The following is a 26,033-nucleotide window of genomic DNA, read 5'->3' as shown; positions in this document are numbered from 1 at the left end:
CAATCGCATCCCTATCCCTCCTTCCGTCCCACCACCACTTCAAAATAAGCATCAACCCCCCCTCCAGCCTAAATCCCCACCCCTACCCCCCTTGTATCTCTGTACTCCGATCGGGCACCTCCAACCGCCCCCTCCTACTGGCCCGCCACCACCATGACCGACATGTCGATGTCGTCCCTAACCCCCCCCGCCGCCAACACCCTGCATTTCCTTATCTCTCCTCCGTATCCCGTCTCCCGATTGGCTCTACTCGCCTTCAAAGATAAAGCTAGTATCGCCGCAGCCGAGGGTTCGAGCAGGGGTTCACCAACAAACATGCCTTAGCGCCAGATTTGGAACACCGATCTCGCTTTCCTATTTGCCTGGACAGCAGAGACAGATGGTACGTACTGTACTCTACGTAGCCATCTGTCTGCGAGGACGCAGCAAGGGAGCGCGCTAGAACGTCATTCTGTGCGCTGATGAGGCTGGGGAGGCGCGGGTCGAGACACGCGACTGCGCGTGCGAGGGGTGGGGAATGACGATGCGGCGCGAAGGGGTACGGGGGGTGTACTGTACTCTAGGCATGTACTCTACTCTAGGCTTGTAACGGGGATTTACTCAGTTGGTGCTGTTCCCTTGAAACGGGGATATGGGAATTTGGAAACCGCTGAGCAGGAGTTGGTCGGGCATAGGCGGATGGTGCGTTCGCCAAGTACGTAGGGTGGGAAATGCCAATGCTCTCGGCGCTGGGACATGGGAGGCTTGGTATGGGATTTTGAGACTGTTCATAGGATATAATACTGTAACTGGGCTTCTAGAATGACAAGATGGGCTTTGCGCCGGGCTGTTGCACGAAAGAGAGAAAAGAAACACATATATCACATCACCCCCCCGTCTGTCTCCCTTGTCTATCCTTTCCGTTTCTGAGATATTGCCAATATCTCTCCTATCCGCTGTACCTGCCTGCTCTCACTTGCAGCACGATTTGAGATTATAGATACACATAACATACACACATCAAATAACCCCCAACCCCGCCTTTCACACACTCATAATCTCATAACATACACGCATCACATAACAAACTCTATCCCCCCAGGCTCCAACCTACCACCAACCCATTCATATCCTCCCGATAAACCCTCTCTCCCTTCCCATTGCAGTTCGGCGGCCACAGTGACACCTTAGAATTACTCAGTGGCCCCCGCGACAATCCAACCAATCATATCGCATCCTCACCTCGCCTAACCACCACACAGAAACCTAAACCACCAGAGAAGTAAAAACCGGAGACCCCCGCCTCTGCGACTTCGGAGCTGTCCCTCCAACCCAGAATGTTAGCTAGCACGGACTTACTCGATTCCATCGCGTGTCGTGTCGTGTCCTCAGCCCAACCACAACCGACCCAGCCACACGGACAACAGGCGCGCGGGCGGCCAAGACTTGAGTCATCTCCATTTCTCACTACGTTGCAGAGATAGAGAGGCACCTTTCGGGTGAAGTCGGGCGCGGCCTTAATTTCGGATTTTTTCCTTTTCTTTGCTTTTCTTGCCTTGGTTGCCTTGGTTGCCTACTTCGGAAGTCTTGGAGGCGGACTTATGGGATTCCGAAAACGGTTATTTTTTTAAGAGATGCCGGTCGGGCCTTTTGAGAGCGAGCGGGGGATTTGGGGACGAGGACGGACGGAGGGATGGATGGGAGATCCGAGGAGGGAAGGAGAGGGAATGGGAAATGAAGATGGGTTGGGGATTGGGGGCCCGTCGGGGAATTGTAAAAGTGAAGCTCGTAGAAACCCCAACACGTAGACCTCCCCCCACCCCCCCGATGAGTAGATGCGCATTGAAGCATCATCATCATAATTCTCACCTCCCAGCCATGACGGGCATTGAGAAAAAAATTTGTCCTTTCCCGCCTTCGCTAGGGTATATATACCCATCTACGCTTGAACCACCATCAATCATCGGACAGATGGCCGAGATGGTTATGGCGCCAGGTTAAGGTTATACCTTAATATCATGTGATTCTATCATGTTGTGTTTCCTGGTCACGAAAGTGGCGTGGGTTCGAGTCCCACTCTGTTCATTATTTTTTGTCTTTTTTATATGGTATATGATACCATGTTAATTTTTTGGCTGATGAGGCCTACATTAGTTATTAAATATATTACTTTCTTTTAAGTTTACTGCCTGCTGTGTCGCTCCTTCCAGTCGAGAAGAAACAATAAACCCAGGGCGTTTTTTTGGCACTCTAATTGAAAGTTTGGTTGCCGCCTCGAGTCACCTGACCTAAACCCTTATTTTTCCCACCCTGCTAAAAAAAAAGTTTCGGCGTGCCCCACACACACGGACACAGAAAAATCAGTGACATACAAAAGACGTAATAAGCGCCCCAAACCATCAACAAACATCCCGGACAGATGGCCGAGATGGTTATGGCGCCAGGTTAAGGTTATACCTTAATACATGTGATTCGTTCATATAGTTTCCTGGTCACGAAAGTGGCGTGGGTTCGAGTCCCACTCTGTTCAATTATCTTTTTGCTTTTTTGGTGTATATATTTTCTTTTAATATATACGGATGGGACGGGGGAGAAGAGTTAATTTTTGTAGTGTGGTGGAATGGAGTACTTTTATTTTAAATAAATGCTGTAGTGAAGGGGTTGCTGAGAAACAATAGAGGGGAAGTCGAGTATTGTTTTTTTTATACGTCAATATCTTTTTTTGTGATATAAAATCATTTTCATTTCAACAATTATAAATTCAGCAGAACTTTACCCTTTACCTGCCAACTTATCCTCTATTCGACCAACACAAATAAGAGATTTCATATGTCTATATAAAAGAGTGGTGATAGATTGCTTAATATTTATTTGTACATAGTGAGGCGGGGGGAATTGGTCAGAATCGATAGCAGATTATTAGACATATATTCAAATCCACCTCAGATAGTTGGTCGGAGTTGTACCAAAGGATGGAAGCAATTACGAGTTGGCAATGCCCAGCAGCAAGACCCAAGACTTGGATATTGTTGTAGAGATAGTCGACCTTCGTCATCACATCTCAATGGTTGGTGGAGGACGGTAACATATCCCCCATTATCGCCGGTTCGAATGGGCCTTCCCCACGTCTTGGTTGTGCGAGAGGAGCCCGAGGAATTTGCCTTCATCATGAGCACTGTCCACGAACACCCCTTCCATCAGATGCAGCGCTTGTCAAAGTATCCTTGAGCTTCTCGGCACGTTTTTCGAACAAATCTACGATCGAGACTGTCTATTACTAGCAAAGTAAACTGGAAGAGCTTACTTCCCTCCAAGACTTGAAAGAATGTCACCCAATGTGGATATAAGCGTATCCACCCCATGACGACTTGGTTTTGAAGACATAAACTGCAAATCTGCCTTCCCGAAGGGAAGATAGCCACAAGTCCGATTATAATTAAGGCGAAAGAGAGGGCTTGCATGCACGAATCCATCCATCGGACAGAATACATCGCAAAATCGAAATAAATTTATATGAAGATCTCGTCAGAACAGGAGCAGACCTTGCGGAAGACTTTTTGAACAACCTTCTGCCACGCGTACGACCGCATGTAAATCCCCTAGCTTCACCCTCGACCTTCCTACCATCAGCACCATCAACACTACCACCGGCACCACAGAACCGCCGAAACCGTCGCATCCAACCTCACTAGCATCGTTATTATCTATGTCCCATCGCTGCATAAACGCACATCAACCTTCGAAAGGGGGTGGCAGTGAGAACGACCGGTGACAAGAGAGCGGCGGTGGCGGCAGCGAGAACAAACAGCTTTCGTTCGGGACTCCGAAAATAGTGATATTCCGAATGATAATGTAAGAGGTCTTGTCCGAGGTCTGATCCTGGATTAGACCCCCATTTGTAAACGATGCAGTAGTAATATCACAGACGAATAAGTCCAAAAGTGGTGATATCAATGGTAATCTATTGTTGTTATAATTACGATGCTGATCGTAGACGGCAGGTTTTGGGTAAATCTAATTGTACGCCAGTGTGTGTTCCTAGGGACGTGATGGCCTGACCCTGCCCGCATCTATCCTCCTTTGGGGCCTCAGACCGTGGAGTTCCTGAATTTTCTCTTTGTGGGCTGTTTATTACATGGTTGCGCGGTGAGCATTATTTATAGGTGATCAAAAGATCCAAGGGGCTGGTTGGGGAGGGAGAAGGCGGGCGTGGAGAGTAAATAAGAAATAGTCGTTTGAATGCGCATGGGGATTTCTCCTATAGCATCTCTGCCGTAGAATATATCGCCCAGATTGATCGATATCTCAGAAACAGTGATAGTTCTCTCCAAAGCTGATGCTGGAGTCGAAGCTGTGTCAGTTGGAGAAAGGATATTAGGAAGCTAGATCGGATCTTGTTGCGCGTGTTGAAAAGCCAGCCGGTAAGTTCGGATATCAGGATAATATCAGATAATAGTGATACCAAGATGAGCCATTTACCGGAAACTAGCTATTGGAGACCCTCATATCGCGCTGTTCTTGTGGTTTGAGAGGTGCAAGACAGATGGGAAAGTTGTTACTTACCTCACCAACTTACCGGAGAGAAAATATAGCAGTGAATTTTACCTCTTGATGCAATTACCATACTTCATATTTCCATGCTTGGAATTACCATACTTCATATTTCCATGTTTGGAATTATAAGGAGCCGTAGCGTGTCAAGATGTTCATCATCTGAAGAAGCTGGTTGAGATAGACAGGATCACTAGAAGTGGCTGACATGTAGGTTGACCGACATAAATTTGTCCGAGATACGCCTCATCTAGCAACACTGCATCGCCATACGCTAATGATGGCATCTGATACATGTGCGTGCCGTCGTGGCTCTTCGCTCTGGCTCTGCACTCGAGCATAATAGCCGTAAGAAGAAGCGGATGCCCTTAACGTACTTGATGACCTTGCTACCACTGGTGAGAATTAGGAATGACGGCAGAAAGACAACGGTGACAAGAAATGCAGTGACAGACAGTATTCTAGTCGCGAAGGCAGGACTTCACTCCTCACTCCTCACTCCTACCAGTCCCCGCTCCCATATTTCCACACCCAATCCCATTCCTATATTTTCGAAAGAAAGCAAAAAGCTTCACGGATGGATCTCTTCCCATGTCTTTCCTGAGGCATCAAGGTTAACTCACTGGAGCGTTATATACTAGGAGAATTACCGGATTTTGGACTCGGCGCAGGGCTTCAGTTGTAGTAATGATGGATGAGATCATTTGATAGGTGGCTTACATGTTATATTGCTCGTAGTTTTGAGAAAGCCAATATGTCTGGAACGCAGCTATAAAATAAGGTGAATCTCATTTCAACTCCACTGACTGGATCTTATGGATCCGAGCACACCCTCATATGCCAATCTCCAACACGGCCTAGCGTAAATGACAAATATATCTGGGATCTCCAGCTGGGAAACCAATCGTGAGCTCCTGGAGCACGGCGTAGTATATTGGGTTAACGCCCCGAACGATGCTGGTGTGAACAACAACCACCTTGAAGACGTAGCTGGGTTCCTAGTTAGCACTGGTGAATATATTGTCAACCTCAAGGTTACGTTGAGGTACGATGATCTTGTTCATGTGAGCATCGTCTTCCGAGCAAGCGTAGCGACCCCCCATCATCTAAGCCCATAATCTAAGGCACCATATCGATGACGCTATGGGTAGTTTATAGTCTTCCACGAACTTCGTGCACATCGAGGCTGCAGACCGCACGGCAAACTGGGTCGTCCAGTCCAGCGGCAGCCGCGCAGACTCTCCCGGCACCCCTTCTCAACTCTCGGGCTATCCAGCCACCCTTCACCGCTGGTGGGCTGATCACCACAGAGCTGTGGTGACGGTGGAGAAGCGGAAGGATGGTGACAGCAGTGATTCGGTGACAGCAGAACAGAGCGACAAGGGACGTCTTCTTGCTAACACCGCTGCGCTGTTGCTGCTCGCCCACTAAAAGGGCCACGGCAGGAGTTCGGGAGTGTGGGCGCACTTGGAACGAACAGCGTAAGCCTCCGACAATTGTCTGGCTTCGGCAGTACGTCCGGTCTCGGGGAATGAGGAATTTATCCATCAGGGGCAGTCTATTTGACAAAGGGAAGCGGATCAGGGAGATAGAGGAGAATGAGCCCACCAGCATGTGCAATTCCCCATCTCACAGGACAAGAGACCGTATATTGTGCTCAAATAAATGAAGAGAAGGCGATTGAGACTGGCTTTGCAATTTGCTCGAAGGGCTAAAGTAAAATGGCTACATGAGCCCGAATAGACACGCATCAGAAGAATAAATCGAAGCACAATATGAAGAAGTAGGCCACCTTGCGATAAAAACCATCCATGAGAGTAGAAGTTGAAAAAACTCACATTCTGGGTTGGATATGCATGTTGACGGGCGGTATACGGGCAGCCTGTTCCTGGTTTGTGTTTCTCAACAGACCAAAGTAGAACTCTAGCATTCATTGCTACCCGCGACAAACTCTCCAGCATAGCTTCTGATGTCGGATGGCCTTGCCAGGAGAGATTCGGTCCTTGAAATATGTATGAAGCTTGATGGACATTTGGGATTTTTGCTCGTTCAGGAAATGATTGAAATGGAAACGATGAGTTAGCCTTGTGACAGGAGAAAAACTCTTGAGCTTGTTCAATATGGGTTTGCGTATGGACCGGACAGTTTGAGATGGCCCTGAGAGTCCCAAAAGGGGTTCTTTGGGATTTAGATAGCCTACTGTTGAGGTTTCTTGAGATACAGTTCTATCCACGCTCAATATTGAACTCTTCGCAAGTTACTCTCCTCTGTAGAATTGCAAGAATGAAGATAGAGACAAGGATTCAAGCTTTCTCAGTTGCGTAATGAAATAAACCCTCAGTAGGAACCCCTATCGAAGAGAAGTCTGACCATAGAAAAACCCCTATTTACAGAAACGTCTCAAGAACTAACTGGCAGAGTGAAGAAAAAGCATTCTCTGTGCCAGGGGGTGCTCGTAAATACAAGCAACGAACAATGAGAAGCAAATGAATGGGAATTATAAAAAGAGAGCGCTTCAGGGGACGTGAAGCTGTAGAAACTGTGGGCAAAACACCCAACAAACTAGAGTAAGTAATACCTGAAGGCTAGGGGCCCTATGTTCTATTCCTTGAGCTAAGGAGAGAAAGGAGAGAAAGCAAATACCTGGTCTTTGCCAGCTCAACGAGGGCTCCCACAACAACCTCTCTCAGTCAGGGGCAAGCATATTGCCCAGCAGATGGAGACCTACTTCGAGGATTTGAAAACACGAGAAAGCTGAAAACGCATACCCACCGATTGATTTAGATCAACCTTTGAGACAATATCTCGTACTGCAGCCCCACCTCATCCCCGATACCGTTGATCCCCAAAGCAATACGGGCCATAGTAGCAGTGAATCCAGTAAAGCAAGTCAACCCAGTGACTATCACCACAACCCAGCACACCTCTCCAGGTCTCTGTTGCAACGGTGGCACACACCCCTACCCGCAAACTAAGGGAAATAAGCAGCTAACTCCGCATCACAACCACCAACCTCCTAGCGAAATGGAATCCCATCAAATCACCGCCAAGTGCGCAGGCTAGATATGCCAATCGACCCTGCATCGTCGTTGGTTGCCTGCAACCCCCTTGCGACCCCCCCTCGTGGCCTGGTTCGGCCGTTCCACTGAACCCCGACCCCGACCCCGACTCCCCCCAACAAAGCCACCGCGATGATGCCAGACTATACGTCCGTAGGGAACGGTGAAGGGGAAATCGGGATCTGGCTTGCTACCTGCCTGATGCCCTCTTAGACACGCTGCATGCCGCGTATACATGCATGCAGCAACTGCACACCGGCGAGAGGACGGCCGAGGGGGGCTGTGCAGCGCTTCGGGGAGGGAGCGGATACGCTGGCTGTCGATGACGTCTCGATGGCTGGGCTGGACCTGGGTGCGAGGCTTGAGTGAGGGCCATGTACTTGCTGTACCCCGCACACCCACTTCTGGAGTATAACCAGTGGGTATGGTATGGGTGCACGGCACGGGGTTTGGGGGGGGGGATTTGGAATTCTGGTGATGGGGGAGATTATACGCGCGGCGAGGCAGAGTGGTATTGAGATATTGAGGTGGCGCACTTGCGCATGGGTTTTTTTATGGGTTTATGGGTTTGGATTTGTCGTGGAAGTAGAGCGATGTACTGTACTTTGAGGGGGTTCGTGATGGGGGAAGGGGTGAGGGTGGACATCGCAATCAAGTTCAAGTCCGTGAGTCCGTGAGTCCCGTTGTTTTGGTTAAGAAACGGCACTATGTATCGTATCGAGCGTATTTCCATTGTGGGGATGTCGGGGAGCTCGCGGATCCTTGCGGGGAATACTTGTTCCGCTCTTCCGAACATACTACCCCCTTATTGGGACGTCGGGCAACGATTTGAGACAGGATGAGATCCTTCAAAGCAACCCTTACAAATCAAATTTAAGACAGCCCCAGCGAGCGATCATCAACTTTTTCCTAGATTGCACTGGGAAATAACAACGCTAAACAAGATATCATATCCGAAACTAGCTTCCCAAATTACCACGCAACTCGGACCCCCTTTTTCTCCAGTCTAAAAAACAAGTGAAGATCAAAGTCCCCTATCGACACCACAGCAGCTTACCAATTGTCCGCCCCAAAATCCCAATACCAAGCTCCGCCGCTACGACTAACTGCCGATGCAGGAAACATGTCACACGTCAGTCAGTCAGCACCCTCAGCCGCCTGTCAACGTAAGCAGTAGCACCACCGGCCCTCCCTCCCAACGGCGGCGCCCAGTCCTCGGCTGGCAGCGGAAGAGGCGGGGAGAGCTGCGTTATCGAACCCACCGATGGTTATCGGATGGTACGGCATAGGAGGCAAGTTCCGCTGTCGATCGCACGGTCGAGGCCAACGATCTGCGAACCGTTACGAGCCCTTGGGGGCGGATTGTCGGACAAGACAACCGTCCATCCAAGGCCCCCACATCATTCGCATCTCTGGTACTGTTATCTGATCACCTAACAAGCAACCTGGAAAAGCTTGCTAGCCCAATAAACCCCTCTAATCCAGCCAAGAGGGCGTGCCCACGGATCCTACGTCAACGAAATGTCAGGTCCCCCTCCTCAGCCCGCTGCCAGTCGGCCCTTCTCCACCAATCCAACACGCGTCGGAGGCAGAGAAACGTTCGCTAGATCACGTAACTACCTAACTTTAATCTCTGCTCCCACCGTTTTGGTGGCGTGTCAATTGGCTATGAGTCGCGTCTTGGCCCCCCGTGCGTGACGACTAGAGTAGAAAAAACCACGTAGATTAGAACAACTACGCGTGGCACTTTCCGTGCGCAGTCGGGCGGAAATAATAGGGAATAGCAGGGCGTCCGAGCTGTGAGGTACCGTGATAATACGAAGTGGAAATACGAGCAGAAGTGGATAATATCCTCACCTGCAAATGGCGATGTACAGTACAGCACAGCACCAAAGGGCGGCCAAGCCCCGCTTTCCCCTGAGACATAGCAGGCGCTACATCAAGAACGAGCTCGACCCCTCAATCAGGATAAGATAGGAAGGCATGCTTCGTAATCCTTCAGCAACACGCGCGCGCCCGCGGCACCAGGAACACAATCCCACAAGGCTCACCCACCGCGTCTGTCTATCAATCTGCCACGCACCACCCTTCCCCGCCCCTCTATCGTAAAATAAACGTGCGCGTCTAGGTTCCAAATCCTTCGCAATCCTTCCGCTTGCTATTATCGTGTGGGTGCCAAGATAAATGGGGGGAGAGGGGCGTGACTGCGCCTGGTGGGGAGGATTAGCGATCGTTTCCGCGTTTCGCACGCGGGGCGGCTGGGGGCGCTAAATATAAGTTTTGTATACCCACCTTTGAAGGAAGCTGGGCGGAGGATGGAGTTTGACTCTGCCGGGGAAGATGAACACGTGGAGAGGGGGTATTCGTATTTTGGGAGTGTATGAGAGTAGCTGGGGATGGGATTGGAGGGTACCTACTAGATGTGCCGCCGAACAAGGAAGTCTCCTATATGTCAACAAATATCAACAAACATCACGATCCTACCTCAAAACCTCACCAATCCCTCCCTATCTCCCCCTCATCTCACACCGATACCCTTATCCCTATCACCCGCAAATAGCCATCTCCTACGCGCCGATAACCCCAGCCGCCGCGCCAGCCCCCTTTTACCCGCCCGACCCGCCCAAACACAGCCCCCTCATGATTTACGTACAACACCACCGTGAACACACCCGCTCCACCCGCGCCGCAGCGCCCTCGCAAGCCCATCTCCCAATAGCGTAGCGCGACTAACGCTGCAATGCAACGTGGATGCAGGGGGCGTCGAGGGTGTGCTGGCGCTGCAGGACGGGTTGGTTCTGCGACGGTGAATGTATCGCGCGGTACTGTACTTGCTGATGCAGGAGAAAGGTGAGTTTAGGCGTGTGGGTTCGGGAGTATTTGACGGGTGGAATGGTGATGCTTGGGGAGGTGAGGGGGGGTGATGATGCCACGGGTGCTTGCGGGAGAGAGGCCTTCCGATGGGGGAAAGGGGCATGAGAAGCGGCAGAGCTGGCGCGCTGATGGGTCGATAAGGTAGGGCTGAGAGCTGAAGTGGATTATCTCCTCTTCGGCCCGTTTTTCAAAGCGTTGTGACGAGACGATTGGAGCGGGTAGAGCGAGCAGTGGGGATGGACGAGCAATATTCCTCAATTGTATTATCATATGTTGTCTGTGTCCCATGAAGCGCACGAAGCCGAGGGTAACGTCTCCCCTCCCGCTCTGCTGGGTCGCTGCTGCCATCGCGGGCGTGAGGTGGTGAGAACCTAAAGCTGCGTGCTCGCTCCGCCATCCAATTCGACAGGTGTGAAGCGGTGCTTGGTTTCGCACCCGAGGGAAGGGAGAGTTGGGAGCGAAGCTGACACAATTTCTTGGCAAAAGCAAGGTCGTGAGATGAGAACTGGGGTTGGGGAGATGAATTGACGTGAAAGCTTCAAAAGGTGTGGTAGGAACCCGACAGAGAGAGAAAGTGGTGTACCTACAAGTACCTATCTTGGGATGAAGGTTCCTTGGGTTGCTGTTTTTGTAGTGCTGCCCCCTAGTCCCATTGTCAGACGTCTAATAATGGACGGCTGGCTTGGTACTAAAAGGGCTGACATGGTGGCCTGCAATTCGCGAACGCCGAATGCTCCTTTCGACGAAAACGGAACGAAGGGTGCGCCTCCTTCCACAGAAGAAATCACCCTGGCATCTGGAAGGAAGGGTCGTGATCGAATCACAGCACCAGGCGGGTGAGGCTTGGGGCTGATATGGAACACGACGAGAAGCCGCTAAATGCACCGGTACTGTAATGTACGGTGCCAGCGTTGCACCACAACCACGCTGACTGGCGTACAGTAACAGCCGTTAAAATCTTCCGGAAACGTGGATGAGATCGGGGGTGCGTGCCCCTGAATTCTTGAGCTTGATATTTGAAGGTTTGGGGTGGAAAAAGGAGAGGGTTGATTCACGCCTCAGGGGCAGATTGGACGACGTTTTGGACGTTGATGCCACGCCCAAGCACTCTGTAGGTCCGGGATCGTAGACTTCTGTAGAAATGAGTACACTCATCAAACTGTGATGTACGAGTAGTACGTACAAACTGCTCTGTCAAAATTGACAACCCCACAGGGCGTAGGGCTCAGTGGGCCGCGCTCTCAACATCAAGCTGCGGACCCGGTAGGATCCGGTAACTAAACCATAGCACTTCTGCACAGCTTTGCTATGCAGAAGGAGTCGACAGCTTGAATACCACCGTATCGGGAATAGCAGCCCCCAATATGCCTCCTTTCTCATCCAAGGCGTGTGTTTGTGTCCCGCCCTCGGTCTCGGGCACCCACTGATGATCCCAACGTGCACCAAGTCACCCCCTCACAAATCCCCCATCCAGCACCAAGCGCACCAAGCGGCCGCAATCTCCCACGCGGCAGAAACCCAACGGCCGCAACCCCGTCCCTATAGCTCCGCTCTCCGTCTTAACTCCGCATGGTCCCCCCGCCAGTCTCGCCCTCTCCGACCCGCTATCTCCCTCTCCCCAACACCGTCGGCGTCGCCGTTACTCCATCCCGCCTCACGCGCGGCGATTCCGGTGCATCTCTCCTCCATTTCATTTCTCCTCACCCCGACCCCGTCTCAAACCGCCGCATATTGGGGGCTGAAGAGCGATATCACCTTCGTCACCTCCATCGCAACGATCGCTGTTCCGCCACTTCGCCGTTGTCCACCTCCCCTGTCACCCCGCTTGGCGCCGATTCAGAGCATCTGGTTGGCTGGAGCAGGGATTGAGAGGGCTGCATGAGCCGCTAGGCGATATTGGGTGCGGTGAAGTGTCGGGACAGGGGGGGGAGGACAGGGATGCGTTTGTCGGGCGGGGGGTGTGGGGTGGTGGGTTGTCTTGGCTTGCGAGGCTGAAATTTGGTGGAGGGGTGGTGGGGAGGTTGTAGCCTCGGTTTTTTGCGGGTAGGGTGGTTACATACGTGCGTACAAGTGTCATAGTTACCTTGAGTACGGAGTTTTCTGTTTGTAAGTACGACGGGGACTTTGCTAGACGCGGAGTTCGCTGTTCTGTCTAGGGAAGAGCGCGAATACCGTCGGAAATCTAGATTGAGGAGCAAGCGGCATTTACTCAATCCGTGACGGGCATAGTGATTTCACTAATAAGGGATTCCCTTGATTTAGGGTCGCGACAGCTTCGCGCGTGATTGGTCTGATTATGCTATAGCCGTGCATCTTTCCGTGCGTTTATTATTTGTTATCTCATGCCATGGCGCCTATTGGACTGGCTGGCTCTTAGATTAGATCGACTGGCTGCCTGTGAACTACTATGGCATAGCTTGAAGTGTGGTAAATAAGGTGGTATGGCCTGGATCGCCCTCGACCGAATCGGCACCCTACCATATGTACTATGTGGTATTTGTAGTAAAGTGTACGGTGGCGTACAGTACGGAACTAACTTTACTGGATACTAGACGGTACAAACGGGGCTGGTAGGTGGCAGGGGGGGAGAGTAATCAGTCATCAGGCTTTAATGGATACAGAGTGCTGACAAACGACCGTGCATCTTTTGCAGCTTGGGACACAGGAGATATGTTGAGGAAAGGAAAGAATGTTGTTCTTGGCGTGTTGTATGTTCTCTGATCTAAGCTTTAGAGACACTTCTCATATGCCACGGAGGGGGATCATATCATACTTCGCAGATTATAGCATACGAGGAAGGATGGAGGATGAGTCTTCCAGGCCGCAAGGGATCCAGAGGAGTTCATCATTTCCCGACGAAATAGGGAATATTCAGATCCTTCGACCAGAAATTAGTGCATTAGTGCATTAGTGCCAAACTAATCAACCGTGCTGTGACCACAACCACGCCTTATGCCACTACTCGTATAGGAGACCCTGTAATATTCAACGCCTCCAAGCCATAGCCTATGCATCGGAGAAAAAGTACAGATGGTACGAGATTCTCGATGATTGTACGGTTTGGTACACCAAGTACTTCGTGCATCCTCTACTCTACTATTCTCTTCTACGGAATATTCCTGCCTCATCCTAGTCGCTACTCTGCTCTACTCAACCACCTCTACCACTTCACCTACCATCTTCATGAGAACGGGCCGATGAGGACAGCCGCTACTTACTGCATCTGGGGTAGTGGGGTGTGACTGACACGCCCAATCCCCCGCCATGTGTCTTTTGGCTGCCAGCTGCAGTAGTAGTAGTGTACAAGCTCTCCTCTAGTAGCTACTCTCCAGTACCAACGAGCTCCTGGTATGTTTGAAGCAGGCCGCTACTCTATCGAGCGAAACTTGCGACGACGAAGATACCCTCGCTCGCTGTGGCTGATGTTGTGCATCCACGTCATAACTCTATCACAGTAATTGGGACGAAAAAGACGCGGTTATGCGCCTGCATCCTTCCCGTACGTATGCATCCACGGTTCTGCCTCGCAACACGCCGCGTCCTCGATTGCCTCTTGTGGCAGGAGATAGAGAGACTGAGGGACTTCGTACCCGGGATAGCCGATGGTGATGATCTCTCTATCATCGTGGGTAGGCACGGTACTGTATGTATAGTGCTATACAATACAATACGAGAGGTGGTGACACAGAACACCATCAGAGCAGAAAGCAATCGGCGACCAATATCCCAATATCCCCAACCAAAGCCCGTAATCGTAGGTCCTCCATACTGTACGAGCGGCCGACGACCGACGACTGACGACGACATGAAGAACTCACGGACGGGTGCTCGAAATCTCCCTCCCCCACCACCACGACACATGGCCAGGCGACAGCGCCCCTGCGTCAACCCATTGACTTTGACGTAAAAATCCCAGCGCAGGGCTCGACCGTCCAATTTCCTCAGGACCAAACATGGGGAGGAGCTCGTAGGGCTGGGCGGTGCTGGCCACTCATCGCTCGTCGTTGCGAGATTGCGTATTTTCATCCCATAGATCCTCCTGCCTTCGTACTTCGTACTAGCCACACCGGCCTATGGCGAGCGCCCTCCCTCTACTGCGGGTCAGAGGTTGGGTTGCAAATGATGCTGGGAGTTTTGGCCCATAGTGGTGGCCGTCCAGGGACGGGTCCCTACGCTAGAATCCCTAGAGTACTGATATTCACAGCCCAGGCCCTGAACGGTAAAATGTTTCGGCACCATTGCGAGTACGAACCAGCGTCGTAAATTGCCTTATTATCCTTTTCAAGCCTTTTAGTCTGAGCGCCAAACGGCAGTCTGGATGAACTAACTCCACAATCAGTAAAGTCACTATAGCTAATGTACTGTACTATACTCCTAGCAGGCATTTATTTTCAACCAGGTATTTGAATTTGAAATACCTGTCTCCTCCACTCTCTTCCTTCCTGATTTTCCGTACCGGGACTCCGTATCTCCGTGCATAAATGTCCGACACGTGGATGGCCAATCACTAGGTCCCCATCGCTGGCGACTACGATCGTCGGTGCTTGCGCAGCACTCCGAATCGCCCGAATCGCCCACATCAACTCCTTATCTACGCGTGCTAACCAGTGGTAGGCGCGAACCCCACGCTCTCAGGGCGGGATGGAAACCGCAGCTGAGGTGGTTGCGTGCTCTGCCATTTGTCAAGAACACGATGCCGGCTCTTTCCTTCTGCCAACACACTGCCAGTACCATACGTCCGTATACAGTAGGGCTGGAGATTCTGTACGTACAAGCTGAACTGACCAAGTGGAGAGAGATGAGCGAAAGTGCCGGAGAGGAGACACGTTAGGAGGGATTCGCGGCGACGATCATGAATGACTAAAGAAAAAATCCCCAGGTGACTCTTCACTTCCTCCCTCTTCCCTCTCCCCCATCATCAGTGCGTTTACCAAAGCCCTCGCAGATTGCGCGTTAAACCCGGCACCACCTATAACACCGCGTGGGAGCCAGGGTTGTGTGGACGGGGTTAGTAGTTAAGGGACTTCTAGTATCCGCCCATTTCCCAACAACTTTTTATTCCCAGACGAGTTTGATACGGCGCTACGCACAGCGTTCGCGGCTGTAGATGGCTATTGCCGTGTCTATTTCCCTTGGTCATGTCTTCGTCAGCGGCTCGGTTGCGCACACGCCCTCCCAGCGGGCGTGGCTGGTGAGGGATCAGGGTAGCTTTACCAATGTACTTACTCTACTTGGGAGTAGGAAGACGGTTTGGCAGGGGGATCGTGGCTAAAGCTGTGCCGCGGGCAGTGGAGGGGACTTAGCGCGTAGAGAGGGCTATTTCAAGCGGAGGTCCGCCGGCGACGGGCGACGGGCACACGTGGGAGGAGATGTACTGGAGAGTATTTTGGGAGGTGTTTGGTACCTATACTTCTTTAGTGAGTGAGTAGTGAGTGTGAATGAGAGGATTTCTGGACCGGGGGGGGGGTTCGGTCGTACGTATATCGAACAAGGAGGTGATCTGATCTTGATTACTGAATCAAGAAGCCACAGCTAAGACCGAAGTAACAAGAGACAAGAAGCAGGATAAACCGAAGATTGCAGATGGATGTGTAACCCCACATTCATACATAACAGAAGAGTCACAGTGATACTGCTGCCTTGACTGGTGTGCAGTTTAGCAGGTCCGATATGCATCGTGTGTACAGGTGCGTGCTGTATGATACATGCCTATAGTATAGCGCCTGTACTCCACTGTACTGCACCTTGTTTGACACCGAATCTCCGCCCTTTGGCTTGCCCATCCCTCCAGAGTTTGGCAGTAGATGACCCTTGTAGAGGCCCTTTCCCATAGCCCAAATGGCGGAGCGAGCCTGTGTGCCTGGGTGTGTGCCTGCTCTACTATGGGTTGCGGTGTGAGACGCGCTGGCCGGTGAAGTGCTGTAGTGACTGTGCTGTGCTGTACGGGTTCTGTTGCTGGTGCAGCAGTGTCTTTGTCTCTTCCCTTCCTACCTATTCCTAGCAGCCATCCTACCGGCCATTCTACCATGCATTCTAACCTAACAAGCTTCCCTTCCTTCCTTCTCGCAGCACCAACCCTCGCTCTTTCTATCCCTAGTACCTAGATCAGATCCCCACTAGGAAATCCTATTCTATTCTATTCATTTTGTTACCTCCGCCACTCCGGTCATCCGCCTCCTCTGTGCGCAGTTCACTCTACTACTGGATGTAGTATCCTTTCTGTTTGTACAGGCCAGTCCCCGTCGGGGATACTCGCAACGCCGACCGTGTCCCGTGCTACAATGGGGAAGGGAACGTCAACGGCAACGTCAACGTCAACGTCCCCACGGATGGCTGATCACTGTTTACCCAGCTCTCCACCAGCTCTCCACCAGCTCTCCACCAGCTCTCCACCAGCTATCCATCCGGCTATTCAATATCCCCAATGGCGTGTCTCTAAAACAGTAAAAACAGGCCAGAAGAAGCTCGCCGTTCCACACCCACTCTCAGCCATCCTGCCACTCTCCCACTATTCTCCCACTATGCCACCTCCCATGCCGCTCTCGTCTCCACTAACGTCCAAATCCGTACCTATTCTTCAAGCCCGGGAAAGTATGTATGTCAAGGTACTCCGAGTACTTCAGAGTACGACTGCGGATTTACCTGGTGGGTATGAAAAGAGACACCAAGACACCATGCATCTTGCGCACACACACTTGCTAAAACCGCCATGGTAAACCACTGCATGGGTCTCCCATGCAACATCCCCCACCCCCCTTCCCTAACCCCCCAGTCACTCCTAACAGCCAATGGCCCACTCACTTCACAGCCTTACAAGTTGTATATATATAAATACGTTTGGGTTGGTATGGGTACTGTGTACTGGAAGTAGGCTGCATTGCATATACCTACAAACGAAGGAATATATATATTCGGCATCCTTCCACCCCAAGGCTGCCTCTCAAAAAGCTTGCCTTATCACTTCATTCCCGTCTCCATATCTCTCTCTCCATCCTTCAGACGACGCTATCATACGTTGCTGTGTACATCACCACATTGTGATATATTGCTCGCATTCTCATCCTGAACTTGCTTTCCTCTCACTCTTCTCCTCCTAACCCTCGCCATCTAATATCTTCACCATGTCTCAACAATACTCATACCACCAAGCTCCCGCAGCACCACACCGCCTGCCTGCCAACCACGGCACTAGCAGTGCCTTCTCTCCCTCCGCAAACCCCGACGAAGACTGGACCCAGATCTCCGACCTGGCCGAGCGTCGCCGCATCCAGAACCGCATCGCCCAACGCAACTACCGTTCGTCCCCCCCCATCCACCCCTTTCACTCCCAGCCTCCTAACACCCACCCCTAGGCAAAAAGCTCAAGCGCCGCCTCGAAGACCTCGAACGCCGCGCCGGTTCCTCCTCCGCCTCCCCCCCACAATCACACGCCGAGCTCAAGCCCTCAAAACCCACCACCACAAACATGCACAAGACACCCTCCTCCTCGCGGAACCGCCCCACCAAGCTCTCACCGCGCGCCACATACCAAAGCCCGCACCAATACACCCCCCCGTTGCAACCGGCCGACGACCTCTTCCCCCTCGACCGCGCCGCCTCCCACACTCCCCCCCTCTTCAGCTACGCCCCCTACCCCGCCCCGGAAGAAACCTCCTTCTACCCCTCCTACGCTCGCACCCCCTACTCGACCACGGGAGGCTATGAGTATGCCGCACCGCCGCGCCCGGCATACGAGCCGAAGCGGAATGACGAGGAGCTGAACGCCTTCGGGATGAGCTATGCTGCTATGGCGGGACTGGATATCCAGCACGCTTATGACGACCCGCTTGTGAGTCCGCGTCTGCCTGATCTGCGGCTCGGCGCTTGAGACTGACGACTACATTCAGACGCCGCCGCTTGGAGAAGGGTTTGAGTTTGAGGTTGTGGGCGAGGAGGAGAACTACGCCTTGTTTGAGACGGGGAGGGGGAGCTGGTCGCCGGAGCCGTTGATGTGAGACTTTCTCTGCTGAGATGTTCGAGCGGACTTGCTGGCTGGCTGGTGGGTGTAACGCACTTTTATGACGGACTGGAATGGGAACTCGGTGCATGGGATTTTTTATTGACCTCCGGAGCGGTGTTTGGTAGATGGAAACGAGCGTGGGTTATGCAGCGGCTGGTACTGGGAGCATTTTGGGCAACAAACAAACTGTTGGGATAGGGATGGAATACCCGCTCGGTGTTTCGGCGCCAAAATTGCCTGCTTTGTTTTATTTTATTTATGGAATATTCTGTCCTACTCTGTCTGCTGTTTGTGTTGTTTCGCGCGTGCTTTTTTGGGTGGTATATTGCTCCTTGAGGGAGGGGTGGGTAAGGGTGTGTTTAGATTTATGAGGGGATGAATTAGAAAGACTGATGGCTACATTATACGATTTACCTTCTCTCACACAGTATGAAGTCGTGATATGTGCACATTGTGACCTCCTCAACAATAACCAGACTCCCCGAGAAACACGATCAAATCGCTTGCTTGGATCACTTTCCCCTCCCCTTGAGTTTTTCTCAACACCGCCTGGTAAGCTGACATACTTGTAAATTGCTATTGCACATGACAACAAATTATCCTCGGTTTCCCCGTTATGGCCAACGACCGTTGTCGTTGTCAGCACTTCACACGCCAAGCTCACCCCCAACTCTCACATAGCAGCAGTATCAGACCACGAATCATCTGTTAGACCTTAGTCTACAATTACGTGCATTTGTGGTGGTTGAAATGAGCAACGAAGGGTGTTATAGCAACATCTCTTATAGTCTACACCTACTATCTCTCAAACCCAATCGTTCACTCTCAGTCTAAGACTTTCTACTGTCTACGTCTTGCACCTGTTACTCTCAGTTACGCTGTGTGAGCCACATCTTCGTCGGAAAGCTCAGTTCTCACACATCTCACAAGAACACCACTTCAACATCTTCAAACCACCCAATCCAATAACCCCGTCAAATTCTAAGTTAACCCCCACCCACCAAATCCAACCCCTATATTACACCCGCCCCCCTCCGCCCGAACTCAATCCAAACCATAGCACCGGAAGAGTGTTTGTTGCTATAAAAGACACGGGGTTGCTCTTGTGCCACCCGTCACATCAGCCTTTGGGCACCAGTGTGCTCGATTCCTGGCTTGGACTTTTGGCAGTGTGGTGGGGTGGTAGGTGGTGACGGAAAAGGGGCGGCGGCGAGGGTGGTGGTGGCGGTAAGTGCAGTGATGATAGCAAGAGTGGTGGTGTCGGTGACGGGTTACAATTCGGTGACGATAACTTCATAACTGACAGTATTTATATATTATCTGACTACGACCACAAGAAAGGGCCCCTATCAACCCTATTAATATCCAAATCGCCATTTCTGCCATCAACCCGGGCGGCTTTGCCTTTGACGTTCCCTCCCATATGAAGCGCGCAGCTCAAGAATGATGCTCCCCAAGATAGCATTCCTCAACAACCACCGCGCAAACATAACGATATGATAGAGAAGCCGCAGTGTGGTAAGAAAAACCCCCCCGACATGATGCCGAGCGGCGTGCATTTCTAGCCTCAGGAAAGCCCCGACCATCCCCTATAGTCCGACTTCACCCCTCCAAACCTAGCTCACCTCGTATTTCCAGCCCATACAACCCCCATCACCAAATCTATTACTAACCCGTCTTCGACCTCATCTCCCTCATCTACCGCGCCGCGTAATCGATCCCGCAGTACCCACCCCCAATAACCGAGAAGGATGCGATTCCTTCACCAGACTCCACCACCTAACACCCACCTACCTAAAAGCGGTGCAATCCTGCGCCGTGCATCCACCGGCCTTCCTACGGTGTGTATGTACTTCAAAAGGTTCGAGGGATTCGTGACTTCAGCCTAGAGTCGGCCTAGAATGCTCTTCGTTACGACGAAATCGATCCATCTCCGCCCGATCGACCCCGAGAACGCCTCATCTCAAAGCCTCGCACGCCATCTCTCAGCCAGCAGATCCCGATCTCCCCCCCTCCATCACCTTCCACCTAACCCCCCACCATAATCACAAACGAAGCCTCCAGTCCCCCCCCCCGGACGACCCACCATCATACATCCTCGTTCCAGCCCTTCACAAACCCGGGTCTCCCCCACCACCACACTAGCGCATAGCTAAGCATTTGTGTCAACAACCAGATCGGCTCGGGACACTAGTCGAGGGTGAGCGTCATGACATGTCAGATCTCAAAAATTATGCGTTCATCGGTGGGGGGAGGGAGGTCCCTGAGGTGTGGTGGTGACGAGGTTATGGCGAGGAAGGGGTTGGGGATGGAAACAGGTCGAGGGGTGTGGAAGGTTGGGATAGGGGACTAGGGAGGAGGATGTGTGAGAGGGGACCCTTCTTTATTCCTAAGGGCTGATTTACTGTAATGAGTGTGAGAGAGACCCTTCTTTATTCCTACTGGCTGATTATGCAATCAGTTGTGTTATTGGTGGGGATGTGGGAGATCGCATTTATACAATTTCACACACAGCATCACAGCGTCACAATTCACGCCCAAAAAACGAAACACAGTCAGTGAATGATATATATTATCCCCTTCCCCCCTCCACCGAGAAACGTCTACCGTATGGAGGGAATCTAAAAACTACCTAAAATCCTCTTCCCATACTACACCATGCCATAAAAGTACAGAATAGCACAGAAAGAAAATCCAAACATCTCTAATCGAGCACAGCTCAAGATGATCAAACCTTTGTCCTCCAACCACCAACTCAGTCAGCCAAAAAGAATGAAATATATACCCCAGCCTCAGATCCAGCCAGGCTCCTTCCCTTCCAAACTCCATCCCAATGAGTGGTGATATAATAACGCCAACCGAGAGTGCCCGCCTCATTATCCATATCCCCAAAATGTCGTTTCGTTTCATGCCTCATCATCATAAAGATTCAGCAAGCCCCCGAAACGCCCCCATTAAAACACCCCAAAAACACCGCCTCCCCCATTAAACACCTTTTGTATCCCCACCAACCATTACTCCATTCCACCATCCATTACGCCATAGGCCACCAAAACTCAAAAAAGTGCACATCTCGCAAACAAACTCATCGTCCACTCTACCAATAATGGGAAGGACAGATGCGCAAGCTGCAACGCCTACTGCATATGGTGTTGGTTATGAGGATGCAATCCCAACCCCGCCATCCCAACAACCGCACTCCCAACCATCGACTCCCCACCAAGCGCCCCAAGGCGCAACTGCTGCGACATCCCCCACAGATTGCCCTCAGGCGCCTCAACCGGCATCGGCAGCGGCGCCAGCCCCCGCTGCGTGCGCCAGAAGTTCGCGCGCTCGGCCCACGGCTGCCCGACGAGCCACCCCCAGCGCGCGATTATCTCGCGCGAGAACTCCCAGCTGAACTCGTTGAACGGCTCCTCGCCCCAGATGATCAGACGGTGCTGGATGTCCGCGTTGGGCACCAGGACGAGGAAGTCGAAGTCGTGCAGGAAGGCGGCGGAGACGTCGGGACCGACGCGGCAGAGGCGGTCGCGCAGCGTGGGCGAGGGGATCATGTCCACGCCGTAGTAGTGCGCGGTTGTGAGCTGCGTGGGGGTTGGGCGGAAGGGGGCGGGGAGGGAGGCGCTGATGGCGGAGAGGATTTGGAGGTGGCGCGGGCAGGGCTGGTTGGAGGCGGGAGGGGGAAAGGATGGGGCCTCTTGGATAAGTAGCGAGAAGAGGTTGTTGATCGCAGCGCTGATCTTGATGCGGTTGGCGGCCATCATGGCGATGGGGCTGGTGTGGTGTTAGTGAGAGCTAGAGACGCGAAGATGGGAGACTTACTTTGACTGATCGGCCATAGATCGGCTCGAGGACGGTTGCTGGTTCGGATGAGATAGCTGCGTTCTAACTTGAGATTGAGACGAGATAGTATAGGGCATGCTGCCCATGGTCTGGAATGTCGATGTCCCCGCTGCTACCGAGCTAAAGTCGTAGGCGCCCGAGTTGTCCTGAGGGCCAGCTCTCGAACCGGCCGGATACCCAGTGGGGTACTGCATGCCTTGCATGTTGCCCGACGACGGCATGGTGCCAGCAAATGCATTCATGGCGCTTGGCAGCATCGACGAGGTCATGGCGAGCTGGTTCGCAGGCAGAATGTTAGGCGTCCCAAGCACCTCCATCATTGAGCCATCGGAGGTCATTGACTCCAAGATACTCGAGGCAGAGGAGTCAATGGACGCCTTGTGGCGGCGCGACGACGACAACGACGACGGAACGGTAGGTGGACCGGCCATGCCTTCGTTGGGGTGCCAGCCGGAGCCGGAGGCGAAGACCTGTGCCCTGAGCATCTCGTTCTGTGCCCGCAGATCTTGGTTCTGCCTGCGAAGATGAAAGATTTCATTGTTCTGCTCAGTAACCGTGACGCTCTGGGTTTGCTCAAGCTTGGTCATTCTATCTTTGCGGCGTCGGCCTGGACGGTGTTAGCTACTGTGCAGTCAATATATTTGTTTGGGAGGGGGAGATAGTCTTACGGAATTCTCGCTGGGCGACGCGGTTATACTAGAAAGACTGAGTGAGTATTATGATCGTACCACAACAGAAGGACAGATCATACCTCTCTCTTCTTGCGTAGCTTCTTCTCCTCTTCGGTCTCTTCGACGTCCGACCTCGTATCCTCCCCCACGCTGGCCTCCGGAGTGTCCTCCATGAATCCATCCACGTTCGTCTCCGGATCAAAGTAAGCCTCCGGATCAATGTCAGACTCCGACTTGACCCGGACGTTATTGCCTGGACGTAACGTCAAGCCGCTGGAGGAAGCACTCATACTGGCGCACCGAAGTGTGCCTCTTCACCTTCGCACCTTCCCAGATCTACGAAAGTCGTTCGATCGGAGGCAGGTGCGTATCAATGTTAATCAAGTAACCAAGTAGCCGTGTCAAGTAGCCGTGTGTCATATCCAGTAAAACTGGTAAAAGAACGAAAGGAAGGAAGACACGAGCAGTAATATATCAACCACCTGCCTCGCTCCTTCCACACAACAGCTCTAAGGAGGCACAGACGAAATCCTCAGACCATCCGTGTGCGCCCTTCCCACCATTTAAGGTTCATGCACCCTAGCCCTGCCCTCAAGCTGCCACCGAAAACCCAATCACAACCGATGACAGGCATGGCATGTTAATGACGGGTGCCTCAGCCCACCCCATGGCGTGAGCGCTAGACGTCGTGACGTTGGTCCCCGAGGCCTGGAGCGAACGGCGCGGCGGCACGGGCGTGTGCGGTTCATCATTAGGCCAAGAGACGGGGGAGGCAGCAGTTCCACAAACTGCCATAGTTGCACTCGGACAGACGACGACTAGGGGGGTGGTTGGACACAGCAAGCGCGGGGGGAGGGATAGGGGAGGGGCAGATGAGGTGAGAATGGTGAGGCTGAGGCGGAAGCTCTCGAAGCCGAGGAGATTTCGGCGTGGCCTGAGGTGACTAGGACTCGGGGATTGGTGGGGTGGTGAGCCACATCTACCTCCTTCCTACTTCTATCCCCCTTTCCCAGGGCTAAGTGAGAGAGAGAGCGGAGCCACACTGTGGCCCGGGATGTTGAAACAACCTAAAATCAGCCCTCTTAGCCATGGGAAGGGATGGGGATATGGTAAGCGGTAAGCGCAGGACCCATGCAGAAAGGCGGAGCAAAGAGCAGCAGTAGGGTAGTAGCAGCAGCAACGGCGGCGGCGGGGGCACAGGTTAAGTTGGCAGACAGGGAGGGGGTGAGATAAGTAATCGTGTGAATTCCCTGTTCTGGATTCGGCGTTTGGGGAAAGGGAGGAGCATGTGGCAGGCGGGAGGGGTCTGGACGCCACAGGGTGATATGGAAGGAGCGAGTGGCGCTCTTGCTCACTGCTCCTTCCTTCCTGCGTTTCTTTGAGGTCTTGTGTCCAATTTGAGAAGGATGGATGATGAGGTGAGTGCACCAGCCACATTGTGGCGTGCGTACACCACAGTTGGCGCCACGATCCTTCAAGCCACCACATATCTAGCAACTCTCTCTCCCCATCCTCACCTCTTCCCTCACCTCACCCATTGCCATTCCCCTTCCCTCAATCACCGAACCCCAAAATCCCCAGTCAGTCAGTCGCCAAAATCCCGAATTCCCGAATCCCCCAAAACCCGAGACTCCACAAAACTCCGCACGCACCACAGTACAGTAATCCTCTCGCTGACATCCCACCTCCCCCGCCCCACCCACAACCCCACATTCCCGGCCAGAGCGTGTGGCGCAGCACCCCCCCAACACGAACCGCGCCCAGCCGCCCTCGGCCACGCCCGCGCGCGCGTCTAGATATCCCTGTCGCTGATTGTGTATCTAATCCGCATACAGCGGTTCGGCCGTATCGTCGTATCTGGTGTGATGAGAGGGGGCGGGGAGGCCGAGGAGGGGAGGGTTATTGAGGCACGGAGGTGGGGTTGTGGAAGGGGTTGATAGATGACAGAGCGTGTGGCATGTGGGTTATTAACTGACTGTGCTTGCTTGGGAAGTTGGAGGATGATGCATAGTAAGTTAGCTGCGCACGTGTCAGTATATGACCAAGCGCTTAGATTAGTGATGCATCTATTTCTCATGCTTTGGCAGCACTGCTTAGTCCGTAGCCACGGTATAGACTTTCATCCTCATCCCTTCCCAGCCATCCACATCATTTCCCCCTCCACCGCTCCCTCCACTCCACTTTGCCTATACATCTCGCCTCCTCCTATTTACCCTAACTGTCACCTACCCACTCCATCACTTAGCCGCCCAGAAACCCATCCACTCGGAACCCCTTCCATCCGAACTCTCAAATCCAAAGCCCACTCTCAATCCAAATCCCAACCCGCAGTCCCCGAGCTTCCTGCATGCAGACCCCGCCCACTGCTGCAGCAGTTAGTTAGTCACAAAGAGTCACAGGCAGACAGCATCTTCCTCAGCCCTACACCACGAATCTGCCTTGCGGTGCGAGATGAGTCTGCTGCATCCCGATGCCTTAGAAATCCTAAGCTAACCCACCCCCTCCTCCTACCTCTACCCACGCCACAACAGCTTCAAGTAAATCCAACTAATATTTCGTCTTAGACTTACGCAAGCTAATCACTCACCAATGGCATTTATACCCCCCTCCCCCCCCCACCACAAAATCTCCAGCCCACCTACCATCCCATCCAAGATTAACCATCCCAATCCCTCATCTACACCACTTCTTATACCCTCCCACGCCACGAACTGATACATACGACCATAGACTCAAGAGAACTGGGCATCCCGTCCGCTCTGCCATACATAACCTTGAGATCGGTGGATTAGTAGTTGGGTGGGTGACCACCAGCGAATACCCACTGTTGTATGTCCCTTCCTTTTTTTGCCCTTATTTTAGAATTATCATACCAAACTACCCAGAACCACTATATATACCCCCCCAACCCACGAAATGATACATACGACCATAGACTCAAGAGAACTGGGCATCCCGTCCGCTCTGCCATACATAACCTTGAGATCGGTGGATTAGTAGTTGGGTGGGTGACCACCAGCGAATACCCACTGTTGTATGTCTCCTTTCCTTTTTTTT

At 52.4% G+C, this 26,033-nt stretch overlaps 4 protein-coding genes and 2 non-coding genes across 6 annotated transcripts; 5 read left to right on the top strand and 1 right to left on the bottom strand.

Moving 5' to 3' along the window:
• Window positions 1–1,944: 1,944 nt before the first annotated feature.
• VE01_06551 lies at window positions 1,945–2,065 on the top strand (the record flags this gene model as incomplete). The annotated part of the gene is made up of 1 exon: window positions 1,945–2,065. It is a non-coding gene; the product is annotated as a tRNA-Leu (tRNA).
• A 327-nt stretch (window positions 2,066–2,392) lies between these two features.
• On the top strand, window positions 2,393–2,510 carry VE01_06550 (the record flags this gene model as incomplete). The annotated part of the gene is made up of 1 exon: window positions 2,393–2,510. It is a non-coding gene; the product is annotated as a tRNA-Leu (tRNA).
• Window positions 2,511–5,396: 2,886 nt separating this feature from the next.
• VE01_06549 (uncharacterized protein) lies at window positions 5,397–5,961 on the top strand (the record flags this gene model as incomplete). The annotated part of the gene is made up of 2 exons (XM_018275994.1): window positions 5,397–5,594; window positions 5,689–5,961. The coding sequence occupies 2 exons, from the start codon at window positions 5,397–5,399 to the stop codon at window positions 5,959–5,961; spliced, it is 471 nt and encodes a 156-aa protein (XP_018129118.1).
• A 6,071-nt stretch (window positions 5,962–12,032) lies between these two features.
• Window positions 12,033–12,332, top strand: VE01_06548 (uncharacterized protein; the record flags this gene model as incomplete). Its single annotated transcript, XM_018275993.1, has 1 exon — window positions 12,033–12,332. The coding sequence occupies one exon, from the start codon at window positions 12,033–12,035 to the stop codon at window positions 12,330–12,332; it is 300 nt and encodes a 99-aa protein (XP_018129117.1).
• Window positions 12,333–17,330: 4,998 nt separating this feature from the next.
• On the top strand, window positions 17,331–18,869 carry VE01_06547 (uncharacterized protein). The gene is made up of 2 exons (XM_059463809.1): window positions 17,331–17,759; window positions 17,816–18,869. The coding sequence occupies exons 1-2, from the start codon at window positions 17,585–17,587 to the stop codon at window positions 18,328–18,330; spliced, it is 690 nt and encodes a 229-aa protein (XP_059319590.1). The 5' UTR covers window positions 17,331–17,584; the 3' UTR covers window positions 18,331–18,869.
• A 2,147-nt stretch (window positions 18,870–21,016) lies between these two features.
• On the bottom strand, window positions 21,017–24,649 carry VE01_06546 (uncharacterized protein). The gene is made up of 4 exons (XM_018275991.2): window positions 23,057–24,649; window positions 22,974–23,001; window positions 22,285–22,912; window positions 21,017–22,236 (listed from the first exon to the last, which is right to left on the bottom strand). Exons 1-4 carry the CDS (start codon window positions 23,264–23,266, stop codon window positions 21,600–21,602), a joined length of 1,503 nt encoding a protein of 500 aa, XP_018129115.1. The 5' UTR covers window positions 23,267–24,649; the 3' UTR covers window positions 21,017–21,599.
• Window positions 24,650–26,033: the final 1,384 nt, after the last annotated feature.

Source organism: Pseudogymnoascus verrucosus, assembly GCF_001662655.1.
Source record: "Pseudogymnoascus verrucosus strain UAMH 10579 unplaced genomic scaffold scaffold_31, whole genome shotgun sequence".
Lineage (NCBI taxonomy): Eukaryota > Fungi > Ascomycota > Leotiomycetes > Thelebolales > Thelebolaceae > Pseudogymnoascus > Pseudogymnoascus verrucosus.
The sequence above is the reverse complement of the archived record's forward strand: the minus strand, read 5'-3'. Positions and strand labels throughout refer to the sequence as shown.

Bases quoted from the DNA above. Each gene is read 5' to 3' on its own strand.
- VE01_06547 (XM_059463809.1), top strand. From the start codon at position 17,585: ATGTCTCAACAATACTCATACCACCAAGCTCCCGCAGCACCACACCGC. The intron at 17,760-17,815 runs GTTCGTCCCCCC...ACCCACCCCTAG, and splicing joins CATCGCCCAACGCAACTACC to GCAAAAAGCTCAAGCGCCGC.
- VE01_06546 (XM_018275991.2), bottom strand. From the start codon at position 23,266: ATGAGTGCTTCCTCCAGCGGCTTGACGTTACGTCCAGGCAATAACGTC. The intron at 23,002-23,056 runs GTATGATCTGTC...CAGTCTTTCTAG, and splicing joins AGCTACGCAAGAAGAGAGAG to TATAACCGCGTCGCCCAGCG. The intron at 22,237-22,284 runs GTAAGTCTCCCA...ACACCACACCAG, and splicing joins TCTATGGCCGATCAGTCAAA to CCCCATCGCCATGATGGCCG.